The sequence below is a fragment of the Salmo salar genome, chromosome 09 (assembly GCF_965601325.2).
Source record: "Salmo salar chromosome 09, fSalSal1, whole genome shotgun sequence".
NCBI lineage: Eukaryota > Metazoa > Chordata > Actinopteri > Salmoniformes > Salmonidae > Salmo > Salmo salar.
This window is the reverse complement of record NC_138299.1, coordinates 152,747,648-152,761,063: the sequence shown is the minus strand read 5'-3', so window position 1 is coordinate 152,761,063 and position 13,416 is coordinate 152,747,648. Positions and strand designations below refer to the sequence as shown.

Below are 13,416 nucleotides of genomic sequence, written 5' to 3'. Positions count from 1 at the left end.
TCATCGAATCGGTTAAACCACGGTCCATTAGTCTTATTGACCAACTCAGCCACCCCAATCACCTCTGGGAGAGAGGGAGAGAGAGAGGGGGAGAGGGAGAGGGAGAGAAAGAGAGAGAGAGAGAGAGACAGAGAGAGAGAGAGAAACAGAGGGAGAGAGACAGAGAACGATTTGTGACCTGTTGCCACAAGAAAAGGTCAACCAGTGAAGAACAAACACCATTGTAAATATAACCCATATTTATGTTTATTTATTTTCCCTTTTGTACTTTAACCATTTGTATATCGTTACAACACCATATGGCATTTGTAAATGTCTTTATTCCGAGTGTAATGTTTACTGTTCATTTTTATAGTTTATTTTACTTTGTTTATTATCTATTTCACTTGCTTTGGCAATGTTAACATATGTTTCCCATGCCAATAAAGCCCCTTGAATTGAAGGAGGGAGATGAGAAATGGAGCAGCATAGGTGATGCTGTGTATTGAATGGTTGTGTATGGAATTGTTAAGTCCAGTGTAGTGTTAGTGCAGCTATTTACTCCAGTGTAGTGTTAGTGCAGCTATTTACTCCAGTGTAGTGTTAGTTTAGTTGTTTACTCCAGTGTAGTGTTAGTTCAGCTATTTACTCCAGTGTAGTGTTAGTTTAGTTGTTTACTCCAGTGTAGTGTTAGTGCAGCTATTTACTCTAGTGTAGTGTTAGTTTAGTTGTTTACTCCAGTGTAGTGTTAGTTTAGTTGTTTACTCCAGTGTAGTGTTAGTTTAGTTGTTTACTCCAGTGTAGTGTTAGTGCAGCTATTTACTCCAGTGTAGTGTTAGTTTAGTTGTTTACTCCAGTGTAGTGTTAGTTTAGTTGTTTACTCCAGTGTAGTGTTAGTGCAGCTATTTACTCCAGTGTAGTGTTAGTTTAGTTGTTTACTCCAGTGTAGTGTTAGTGCAGCTATTTACTCTAGTGTAGTGTTAGTTTAGTTGTTTACTCCAGTGTAGTGTTAGTTCAGCTATTTACTCCAGTGTAGTGTTAGTTCAGCTATTTACTCCAGTGTAGTGTTAGTTCAGCTATTTACTCCAGTGTAGTGTTAGTGCAGCTATTTACTCCAGTGTAGTGTTAGTTTAGTTGTTTACTCCAGTGTAGTGTTAGTTCAGCTATTTACTCCAGTGTAGTGTTAGTTCAGCTATTTACTCCAGTGTAGTGTTAGTTTAGTTGTTTACTCCAGTGTAGTGTTAGTGCAGCTATTTACTCCAGTGTAGTGTTAGTTTAGTTGTTTACTCCAGTGTAGTGTTAGTGCAGCTATTTACTCTAGTGTAGTGTTAGTTTAGTTGTTTACTCCAGTGTAGTGTTAGTGCAGCTATTTACTCCAGTGTAGTGTTAGTTCAGCTATTTACTCCAGTGTAGTGTTAGTTCAGCTATTTACTCCAGTGTAGTGTTAGTTCAGCTATTTACTCCAGTGTAGTGTTAGTGCAGCTATTTACTCCTGTGTAGTGTTAGTTTAGTTGTTTACTCCAGTGTAGTGTTAGTTCAGCTATTTACTCCAGTGTAGTGTTAGTTCAGCTATTTACTCCAGTGTAGTGTTAGTTTAGTTGTTTACTCCAGTGTAGTGTTAGTGCAGCTATTTACTCCAGTGTAGTGTTAGTTTAGTTGTTAACTCCAGTGTAGTGTTAGTTTAGTTGTTAACCTGTTGGGGCTAGGGGGCAGTATTTTCACGGGCGGATAAAAAACGTACCCGATTTAAACTGGTTACTACTCTTGCCCAGAAACGAGAATATGCATATAATTAGTAGATCTGGATAGAAAACACTCTAAAGTTTCTAAAACTGTTTGAATGGTGTCTGTGAGTATAACAGAACTCATATGGCAGGCCAAAACCTGAGAAGATTCCATGCAGGAAGTGCCCTGTCTGACAATTTGTTGTCCTTCTGTTGCATCTCTATCGAAAATACAGCATCTGTGCTGTTACGTGACACTTTCTAAGGCTTCCATTGGCTCTCTAAAGCATTCAGAAAGCGGATTGATGCATCTCCTGTCTCTGGGCAAAGTACAGCAGCAGAGTTTGTAAGTGGCCTGCCTGGGGACAGTGAGACTGAGATGCGCATTCACGAGACTTCTCCATTTTTTTCTTTCAGTCTTTGAATGAATACAACATTGTCCGGTTGGAATATTATGGCTATTTTACGTGAAAAAATAGCATAAACATTGATTTAAAACAGCGTTTGACATGCTTCTAAGTACGGTAATGGAATATTTTGAATTTGTTTGTCACGAAATGCGCTCGCGCGTCACCCTTCGGATAGTGACCTGAACGCACGAACAAAACGGAGGTATTTGGATATAACTATGTATTATTTGGAACCAAAACAACATTTGTTGTTGAAGTAGAAATCCTGGGAGTGCATTCTGACGAAGAACAGCAAAGGTAATCCAATTTTTCTAATCGTAATTCTGAGTTTAGGTTGCTCCAAACTTGGTGGGTGTCAAATTAGCTAGCCTGTGATGGCCGAGCTATGTACTCAGAATATTGCAAAATGTGCTTTCGCCGAAAAGCTATTTTAAAATCTGACACAGCGTTTGCATAAAGGAGTTCTGTATCTATAATTCTTAAAATAATTGTTATGTATTTTGTCAACGTTTATCATGAGTAATTTAGTAAATTCACCGGAAGTTTTCGGTGGGTATGCTAGTTCTGAACATCACATGCTAATGTAAAAAGCTGGTTTTTGATATAAATATGAACTTGATTGAACAAAACATGCATGTATTGTATAACATAATGTCCTAGGAGTGTCATCTGATGAAGATCATCAAAGGTTAGTGCTGCATTTAGCTGTGGTTTTGGTTTTTGTGACAAATATGCTTGCTTTGAAAATGGCTGTGTCATTATTTTTGGCAGGGTACTCTCCTGACATAATCTAATGTTTTGCTTTTGCTGTAAAGCCTTTTTGAAATCGGACAATGTGGTTAGATTAACGAGAGTCTTATCTCTAAAATGGTGTAAAATAGTCATATGTTTGAGAAATTGAAGTTATAGCATTTTTTAGGTATTCGTATTTCGCGCCACGCGATTCCACTGGCTGTTGACTATGGTGGGACGCAAACGTCCCACTGGCCCAGAGAGGTTAACACCAGTAGTGTTAGTTCAGTTGTTTACTCCAGTGTAGTGTTCGTTTAGTTGTTAATTCCAGTGTAGTGTTAGTTCAGTTGTTAACACCAGTAATGTTAGTTTATTGTTAACACCAGTAGTGTTAGTTTAGTTGTTAACACCAGTAGTGTTAGTTTAGGTGTTTACTCCAGTGTAGTGTTAGTTCAGTTGTTAACACTAGTAGTGTTAGTTTAGTTGTTAACACCAGTAGTGTTAGCTTAGTTGTTAACATCAGTAGTGTTAGTTTAGTTGTTTACTCCAGTGTAGTGTTAGTTCAGTTGTTATCACCAGTAGTGTTAGTTTAGTTGTTAACACCAGTAGTGTTAGATCAGTTGTTAACACCAGTAGTGTTAGTTTAGTTGTTAACACCAGTAGTGTAAGTTTAGTTGTTTACTCCAGTGTAGTGTTAGTTCAGTTGTTAACACCAGTAGTGTTAGTTCAGTTGTTAACACCAGTAGTGTTAGTTCAGTTGTTAACTCCAGTAGTGTTAGTTTAGTTGTTAACACCAGTAGTGTTAGTTTAGTTGTTTACTCCAGTAGTGTTAGTTTAGTTGTTTACTCCAGTCGTGTTAGTTCAGTTGTTAACACCAGTAGTGTTAGTTTAGTTGTTAACACCAGTAGTGTTAATTCAGTTGTTTACTCCAGTGTAGTGTTAGTTTAGTTGTTAACACCAGTAGTGTTAGTTCAGTTGTTAACACCAGTCGTGTTAGTTCAGTTGTTAACACCAGTCGTGTTAGTTCAGTTGTTAACACCAGTAGTGGTAATTCAGTTGTTTACTCCAGTGTAGTGTTAGTTTACTTGTTAACACCAGTAGTGTTAATTTAGTTCTCACCATTGTTCTCGTCCTTGATGGGGAAGCAGAGGATGTTGCGTGTTCTAAACCCGGTGCTGTCGTCCACTCCTCGGTAGAACAGAGGGTGGGAGTACGCATCCTTAATGTTCAGGATCTGCCCAGTCATAGCTACATGACCCGCTATGCCCTGGTCCGCAGGGATACGAAACTCCTTCTGCACACACACACACAGACTATCTTTAGAATCTTCTTCTTCGTCGTTATCGGCATCATCATCATTATAATCTTTGTAATCGTCAAACAGAGAAGTTCTAGACATGTGTTCTACCTCATCGTCACTGACCACACCCCCATCAAACACCTTGGCAACCAGCTCATGGCTGACTTGATCCAGTAGGAACACAGAACAACTATAGACAGAGAATAAATATTATATTCTATTTTCCTCCACATGAGTTATTCTGGAAAGCATGTTAGCTGTTTTAGTTTGTTTCACATCAAGAACTCACATCTCTGCATCACTGAGGTTCCTGGCCTCAACTATAATCTCTTGCAACAGCACAGACACATCATCTACAGAGAGAGAGAGAGAGAGAGAGAGAGCACAGGGTGGGGATGGATGGATAAGCAGGCTGATCTACCACAAGTAGGGTTGTATTATCAGCCTGTAGGGATTCGATCTGAGCCGGAGGAGAGAAGAGAAAAGAGGAGGAGATGAGAGGAGAGGAGGGAGGAGAGGAGAGGAGAGGAGAGGAGAGAAGGGGAGGGAGGGAGGAGAGGAGAGGAGAGGAGAGGAGAGGAGAGGAGAGGAGAGGAGAGGAGAGGAGAGGGAGAGGAGAGGAGGATAACTCACCCAGATGTGTGAAGAGATTCTTGGCTACCTGTAACAGTGCCTGACACTCCACTTTGAGTTTCTGTTCTTTCTGGAAGGCCAGTGTAGAGGTGAGGACAGTGGAGGTGTAACAGAAGCAGTGCTGGATCTTATGTTCGTCCGCCTCTGTGTGTCTGCACAGAGAGAACACATTTGTATCCAAAATGAAACATTGAATTCCAAAGTTGAGAAAAGTTGACTGATCAATAGAATAATATGTGTTTAAACAGGCCAGATGGATAGACTAAAGGCCTCAGCTGTTACAATAACATCAGTTACACAACTCTGCCTGCAGATGGCAACACCTCACCACTCCGATCACTATAGAGGAGAGACCAGCAGAATGTCAATACAAGGGAAAAACGGTGGTCATTGTAGACTAGAGGACTTGATTATGAAGGATTTATTTTTCAGGTCAGGTCACATAATCAGGAAAAACGATTCCCTCATCCCTGAATCACCACTCTACAGAAACTCAACCTCTGAGTCTGGGCTGTTTCTGACAGTAGGCTGGCGCTAGACCCTGATTGGCTTGTTGGCACAAAGAATCAGTAGGCTATCTGGAATGCAGATTCCTCTAAGCACGGGAAGCATCAGATATCTGTCTGGCAGAACATACGGCATGTGATAGGAGGATAGTACAGGGAAGGGGACGAGAGAGGGACCGGGTGGAATGAGAGACAGATGGAGAGAGTGTAATAGAGGTGGAAAGGGACGAGTGTGATTGATAGAGATATTTAGAGGAAAGTAGAGTAGAGTGGGGGCTGTTGCCTGACAACTGAGGTGAAAGATGGATGGAGGGACAGAGGGATGGGGGGGGGGGGGGTGGAAAAATGGACTCTGAATTAAAGGTTAAATTCAAGGAAAATAGTGCTATTGGATTTTTACTGTCTCCATTCTCTCCTACTAACCAGGGATGGATTCAGACCTGGGACATCAGGTGAGTGAACCCCCCAGCCAACCAGCAACATTAACAAATCAATGAACTAGCATCAGTATTTCAGCCCTCGAGGGGTTAATGATTAGCCCCGCCCTGCAACACCAACATCATCCAGGGATGGGAGGGATGATGAGAGAGAGAGATGATGGGAGAGAGGGATTAGAGGGATTAGAGGGAGGTGGGAGAGAGGGATTAGAGGGAGAGACAGATGATGAGGTAGGGATGAGAAAGAGGGATGATGAGGGAGGGATGATGAGAGGGAGGGATGAGAGAGAGAGGGATGATGGGAGAGGGGGATGATAAGAGGGATGATGAGAGATGAGATAGAGGGATGATGGGAGAGAGGGATGATAGGAGGGATGATGAGAGGGATGATGAGAGAGAGGGATGATGGGAGAGAGGGATGATGAGAGGGATGATGGGAGAGAGGGATGACGAGAGAGAGGGATGACGAGAGAGGGATGATGGGAGAGAGGGATGATGGGAGAGAGAGATGATGGGAGATGAGATAGAGGGATGATGGGAAAGAAGGATAGGAAAAAGGAGTAAGTTATACTGTAAATACCAGAAATAAGAGGATAAACTCATCTGCTACACAGTTCACTAATAATCCCCTACATAGCCAGTCTGTCAGTGTTACTATGGAGACTGTAGTCAGCCCTATCATTAGCCCCCACTGAGGATACTATGGGATGTCTTCCTCTCAGATTCTAGCCAAGATCCTGTCACTGTGTGTGTGTGTGTGTGTGTGTGTGTGTGTGTGTGTGTGTGTGTGTGTGTGTGTGTGTGTGTGTGTGTGTGTGTGTGTGTGTGTGTGTGTGTGTGTGTGTGTGTGTGTGTGTGTGTGTGTGTCGAGGGGTAATAACTCTTTGAAAGGAAGAGATGAGTGGCTTTAATCTCCAGCCACTATAATACGATTAGAAATGTATCATCTATAACTAACAGAGAAAGAGAGGCAGGAACAGAGGAAGGGAAAAAGCAGATGGGAAGAGGCAGAAACAGAGGAAGGGAAAAAGCAGACGGGAAGAGGCAGGAACAGACAGGAAGGGAAAAAGCAGACGGGAAGAGGCAGGAACAGAGGAAGGGAAAAAGCAGACGGGAAGAGGCAGGAACAGAGGAAGGAAAAAAGCAGACGGGAAGAGGCAGGAACAGAGGAAGGGAAAAAGCAGACGGGAAGAGGCAGGAACAGAGGAAGGGAAAAAGCAGACGGGAAGAGGCAGGAACAGAGGAAGGGAAAAAGCAGATGGGAAGAGGCAGAAACAGAGGAAGGGAAAAAGCAGACGGGAAGAGGCAGGAAAAGAGGAAGGAAAAAGCAGATGGGAAGAGGCAGGAAAAGAGGAAAGGAAAAAGCAGACGGGAAGAAGCAGGAACAGAGGAAGGGAAAAAGCAGACGGGAAGAGGCAGAAACAGAGGAAGGGAAAAAGCAGACGGGAAGAGGCAGAAACAGAGGAAGGGAAAAAGCAGACGGGAAGAGGCAGGAACAGAGGAAGGAAAAAAGCAGACGGGAAGAGGCAGGAACAGAGGAAGGGAAAAAGCAGATGAGGAGGAAGTGAGAGAGAAGAGATATGACAGAAGGAGGAAGATAAATGTTTTCAGAGTCTAGAGCCAAAACGTCAGCAGAGAGCTTACTGGGATTACTGCTGTCCTTAGCAATACTTCACATTCCACCCTCTCTGTCACACTGTGTGTGTGTGTGTGTGTGTGTGTGTGTGTGTGTGTGTGTGTGTGTGTGTGTGTGTGTGTGTGTGTGTGTGTGTGTGTGTGTGTGTGTGTGTGTGTGTGTGTGTGTGTGTGTGTGTGTGTGTGTGTGTGTGTGTGTGTGTGTCTCACCTTTGTCCTCCCTGCTTGTTGAAGGCGCAGGCTAGTGCCACCACCTGGCCAGTGGCTCTGCTGACCACAGGGACACACAGCAGAGAGGACACCTCACTGTCCAGCATACTGGACAGCTGTCTGCACTCCTCCTAGAGGGAGAGACAGGGAGAGGGTGAGAGAGAGATTTTTTGATTTTTTTGTTTTTCTTTAATGATACATCCTAATATCATTAAAACCTTTCATTAAAACCCCAATTTAAAAAACAAATATCCCCTCTACTGCATACTCAACTTGCCCTTTACCCCCGATACAAAACAAACCACACATCACAATAACCAAAACCTCACCACTTCCACAACCGCATATCCAACCCATCTTCCACAGCTGTACAGACATCCCCCCCAACATACCATATCTCCTGAAACATCTGCATACTTTTTATAATATTATAGAACTCAAATTCCACCCTACAGTGGCCTTGCAAAAGTACCAAGCAAGCAGCACCATGAAGACCAAGGAGCTCTCCAAACAGGTCAGGTACAAAGTTGTGGAGAAGCACAGATCAGGGTTGGGCTATAAAAAAATATCCGAAACTTTGAACATCCCACGGAGCACCAATAAATCCATTATTAAAAAATGTAAGAATATAGCACTGCAACAAACCTGCCAAGAGAGGGCCGCCCACCAAAACTCACGGACCAGGCAAGGAGGGCATTAATCAGAGAGGCAACAAAGAGACCAAAGATAACCCTGAAGGAGCTGCAAAGCTCCACAGCGGAGATTGGAGTATCTGTCCATAGGACCACTTTAAGCCGTACACTCCACAGAGCTGGGCTTTACGTAAGAGTGGCCAAAAAAAAAGTAAACACGTTTGGTGTTCGCCAAAAGGCATATGGGAGACTCCCCAAACATATGGAAAAAGGTACTCTGGTCAGATGAGACTAAAATTGAGCTTTTCGGCCATCAAGGAAAACGCTATCTCTGGTGCAAACCCAACACCTCTCATCACCCCGAGAACCTCATCCCCACATTGAAGCATGGTGGTGGCAGCATCATGCTGTGGGGATGTTTTTAATCGGCAGGGACTGGGAAACTGGTCAGAACTGAAGGAGTGATGGAATGGCGCTAAGTACAGGGAAATTCTTGAGGGAAACCTGTTTCAGTCTTCCAGAGAGGTGAGACTGGGAAGGAGGTTCACCTTCCAGCAGGACAATGACCCTAAGCATACTGCTAAAGCAACACGTGAGTGCTTCATGGGGAAACATTTAACCTGTTATGGATAGGGGGCAGTATTTTCACAGCCGGATAAAAAACGTACCCGATTTAATCTGATTATTACGCCTGCCCAGAAACTAGAATATGCATATAATTATTAGCTTTGGATAGAAAACACTCCAACTTTTCTAAAACTGTTTGAATGGTGTCTGTGAGTATAACAGAACTCATTTGGCAGGCCAAAACCTGAGAAGATTCTGTACAGGAAGTACCCTGTCTGACCATTTCTTGGCCTTCTTTGCCATCTCTATCCATTACAAAGGATCTCTGCTGTTACGTGACACTTCCTACGGCTCCAATGGGCTCTCAGAAGGCGGCAAAAAGCTGAATCGTGGCTTTGCAGGCTCTGGTTGAAACAAAGTAGCGCGTTTGGGTAGTGGCTGGTTACAGTACTGTGAGACTCAGGCTCGTGCCCGCGTCGACAGAATGCTTTGTTTTCTTTCGTCTGTTTACCTAAACGCAGATTCCCGGTCAGAATATTATCGCTTTTTTACGAGAAAAATGGCATAAAAATTGATTTTAAACAGCGGTTGACATGCTTCGAAGTACAGTAATGGAATATTTAGAAATATTTTGTCACGAATTGCGCCATGCTCGTAACCCTGATTTACCATTTAGGATAGTGTCTAGAACGCACGAACAAAACGCCGCTATTTGGATATAACGATGGATTATTTTGGACGAAACCAACATTTGTTAATGAAGTAGCAGTCCTGGGTGTGCATTCTGACGAAGACAACAAAGGTAATCAAACTTTTGTAATAGTAAATCGGAGTTTGGTCAGGGCTAAACTTGGTCGGTGTCTAAATGGCTAGCCGTGATGGCTGGGCTATCTACTGAGAATATTGCAAAATGTGCTTTCACCGAAAAGCTATTTTAAAATCGGACATATCGAGTGCATAGAGGAGTTCTGTATCAATAATTCTTAAAATAATTGTTATGTTTTTTGTGAACGTTTATCGTGAGTAATTTAGTAAATTCACCGGATGTTTGCGGGGGGTATGTTAGTTCTGAACGTCACATGCTAATGTAAAAAAGCTGTTTTTTGATATAAATATGAACTTGATTGAACAAAACATGCATGCATGGTATAACATAATGTCCTAGGGTTGTCATCTGATGAAGATCATCAAAGGTTAGTGCTGCATTTAGCTGTGGTCTTGTTATTTGTGACATTATATGCTAGCTTGAAAAATGGGTGTCTGATTATTTCTGGCTGGGTACTCTGCTGACATAATCTAATGCTTTGCTTTCGCTGTAAAGCCTTTTTGAAATCGGACAGTGTGGTTAGATTAACGAGAGTCTTGTCTTTAAAATGCTGTAAAATAGTCATATGTTTGAAAAATTTAAGTTTTCAGATTTTAGAGGAGTTTGTATTTCGCGCCACGCCCATCATTGGATATTGGAGCAGGTGTTCCGCTAGCGGAACGTCTAGATGTATTAAATGTCTTGGGACGGCCTAGTCAAAGCCCAGACCTCAATCCAATTGAAAATCTGTGGTATGACTTAAAGATTGCTGTGCATCAGCGGAACCCATCCAACTTGAAGGAGATGGAGTAGTTTTGCCTTGAAGAATTGTAAAAAATCTCAGTGGCTAGATGTGCCAAGCTAATAGAGACATATCCCAAGAGACATGCAGCTATAATTGCTGCAAAAGGTGGCTCTACAAAGTTTTGACTATGCAAGCTCAAGTTTTCCGTTTTTTTTTGTCAGATTTCTTATTTGTTTCACTATAAAAAATATTTAGCATCTTCAAAGTGGTAGGCATGTTGGTTAAATCAAATGATACAAACCCCCCCCAAAAATCTATTTTAATTCCAGGTTGCTAATACCTTCGCAAGCCACTGTAAGGTGTGCAGAGACCATCGCATTAAATAATAGTAAAGGGTCTGTTATCCCTCCACCTTTGACCCTGTTCCTCCTTGTTAGCTAAATAGCCAACTTTGCCTGAGCAAACAGAAAATTCAACAACACACATTTGGCTTTTTCTTTATTCGAACAGCAAACTCCACCCCAACCTCTCACAGACATTCCAACAGAGACATTAATGGCATTAACCTGGCGCACACAGAAAACACCTCCCCAGTAATCTCTCCAGGAGCCTAAGATACGTCATTCCTGTTTGCTGTGCAAGGACTTCCAGGTTTTCCACCCCTCCTCCCCCAGCAGCCGCAGGTCACCCAGCCTTAGTAAACCTGCTGCCATCAGTCGCCTCTGCAGGGTGGCCAACTGAACCGATCTAAAAAGGATAGATGGATTGTGGAAGATAGGCTCCTCCCACAGCCCAGGCTCCACATCCCCTTCTCATGTGGGCCTTAGCAGCTGCCAGGCCCTCATCACCGCAGAGTAAAGATCAGAGACTTGATGTACTCAGCCTCTCCAGCCTCATAAGGAACAGCTGCCGGTCCAACCCTAATCTGCCAGCTCTCCTCAGCAGTGTGCATGCTGGTCCCCTCCAGCCAACATCAGTATGGTATAGCAGTCTCTGCGCCGCTTTTAGTCGGAATCTGCACTCTGCACTCCAGTTCCACCAGGCCCTGTCCTCCTTCATGGACAGACATATACAACACTGCCAGCCTCAGCCAGTGATGGCCCGACCTGAAAAAATCCACCAGCTTGCATTGCAAGCCTGCAAGCAGACAGGCAGGGGGGGTTGAGGACAGCCAGTTTATGCCACAGGGGGATGCCACCAAGTTGTTGATTATCAGCACCCTCCCTCTATATGACACTTGGGATAGGAGCCACCTCCACCTGGCCAGTCTTAACACCACTGCCTGTGACAGCCCCTCCCAGTTCTTCCTGACCCACCTCTCTGAGCCCAGGTACAACCACAAAATGTTAAGCCCTTCACAACCCCACTGCAAACCCCCTGGAAGCAGAGGGGGGGGGGGGGGGGGGCTATCCATCAATGCCCCACATAACAGAGCTTTGCTCTTGCCCCAGTTCACCTGAGCTGACGAAGCTCCCTCGTACACCTTCAGACTATTCTCTAGTGCCTGCATGTCCTGCCCATCACAGAAACGTAATCTGCATATGCCGACACTGCTATACTTGTCTACACACCTATGCCTGTCTGTATATAACTGCCCCGATAGAGGGCATCCTTGTCTAATGCCCCACCTCTCCCAGACTGGCCTACTGAGCCCCCCTCCCACCTTGATCATACATGATGCCCCAGCATACAATATCTTCACACAGGTCAAAAACCTTTCCCCAAACACAGACATCACATTAAACAGATACTCATGGTCCACTCTGTCAAAAGCCTTCTCTTGGTCTAAAGAGACCAGTCCAAAGTTCCCATTAGAAACTCTCGAACATGTCTCTGATTAAGAACAAGTTGTCCGTGATTGAGCATCCCGGTACACAATACGTCTGGTTCTTGGTTACTATAGAGACCAGATGGGGCTTCAGTCTCTTAGCGAGGACCTTGGCAAATAGCTTGTAGTCTGCACAGAGCAATTCCACAGGCCTCCAGTTCTTAAGTTCACACAAGTACCCTTTTTCGGGATGGAGAGTCAGAGCCGCCCGATGACAGCTCAACTCTCCTACCCCGATGCACTCACGCAACACGCAAAATAAGTCCAGTCCAATTATTCCCCAGAATGTTTTTATTAAACTCCACTGAGGGTCCATCGACATCTGGGTTACGGCCTCTGCCAGTTCATGGGACAACAGGGGAATGTCCATTTCATCCCTCTGTGCCAGAGAGAGCTTAGGAAGTTCTGCAAACAAAACCTGAGCACACATAGGATCACACAGTTCTGCCCTACACAACTCAGTATAAAACTCCACAGTCAGCATCTCCCCCACCACAGAGGTCACCCGCCCATCCGACAGCCATAGACAATGCATACCCTTGGCTTCACCATTCTGTATTTTACAAACCAAAGAAGAAGGAGTTGGCAGCATCCATCTCCTTGAGCATGGAGAACCTAGCTCTTACAAGTGCTGCCTTTGCTTTAACCTGGAAAAAGCTGCCCAGGTCCCTACATAATTCAGCTAAATTAGCCTGGAGGCCTACATTGCCTTTCCCCACCATCTCTACCTCCACCTCACTGATACTACGCTCTAGTTCCCACAATACTCTCCTAGCCTCTGAGGATGAGAGAGCTGTATACTGTTGACAGAAAAACCACATTTTCACTTTTCCCACATCCCACCATTGACTCAGAGAATAATACTCCTCTCTTTTCTGCCCCCATCTTTCCCAAAAAGTCTGGAAACCTGAGCAAAAGTGGCATCTTGTAAGAGCTTTACATTAAACTTCCAATAGGATGCCTGCTGAGGCCCTGGTGAAATAGACAGCCGTGCCATGGTTATGTGGTGCTCCAAGAATGGTAGCACCCAACAGCCTATTGCTGCAGTCACCCTAGCCCCAAAAACCTTCACCCATATATACTGTCTTATGTTGGAATGTCTAGTTCTCCAAACATCCACTTGGTCAAACGGATTAATGATGTCCCTTAACACCCCCACTGAGCCTGAATGAGGCTCCTCCTCATTTCTGTCTTTCGTAAAATCCATGGTACAGTTCCAGTCCCTGCTGACCACCAGCGTCTCCTCAGGTTCTACCTGTGGGAGTTCCTGTCT

At 44.0% G+C, this 13,416-nt stretch overlaps 1 protein-coding gene across 1 annotated transcript in view; it reads right to left on the bottom strand.

Annotated features, from left to right (window-relative positions):
• pde2a (phosphodiesterase 2A) overlaps positions 1–13,416 on the bottom strand; it is a 175,542-nt gene that overhangs the window by 16,877 nt on the left and 145,249 nt on the right. The window contains exons 13-18 of the mRNA XM_045724807.2: positions 7,567–7,697; positions 4,779–4,930; positions 4,435–4,498; positions 4,254–4,335; positions 3,965–4,139; positions 1–64 (exon numbers count right to left, since the gene is read on the bottom strand). The exon at positions 1–64 is cut by the window's left edge and continues 49 nt beyond it. Of these exons, the coding sequence (XP_045580763.1) occupies positions 1–64; positions 3,965–4,139; positions 4,254–4,335; positions 4,435–4,498; positions 4,779–4,930; positions 7,567–7,697 (668 nt within the window). The remainder of the gene's footprint in view (positions 65–3,964; positions 4,140–4,253; positions 4,336–4,434; positions 4,499–4,778; positions 4,931–7,566; positions 7,698–13,416) is intronic.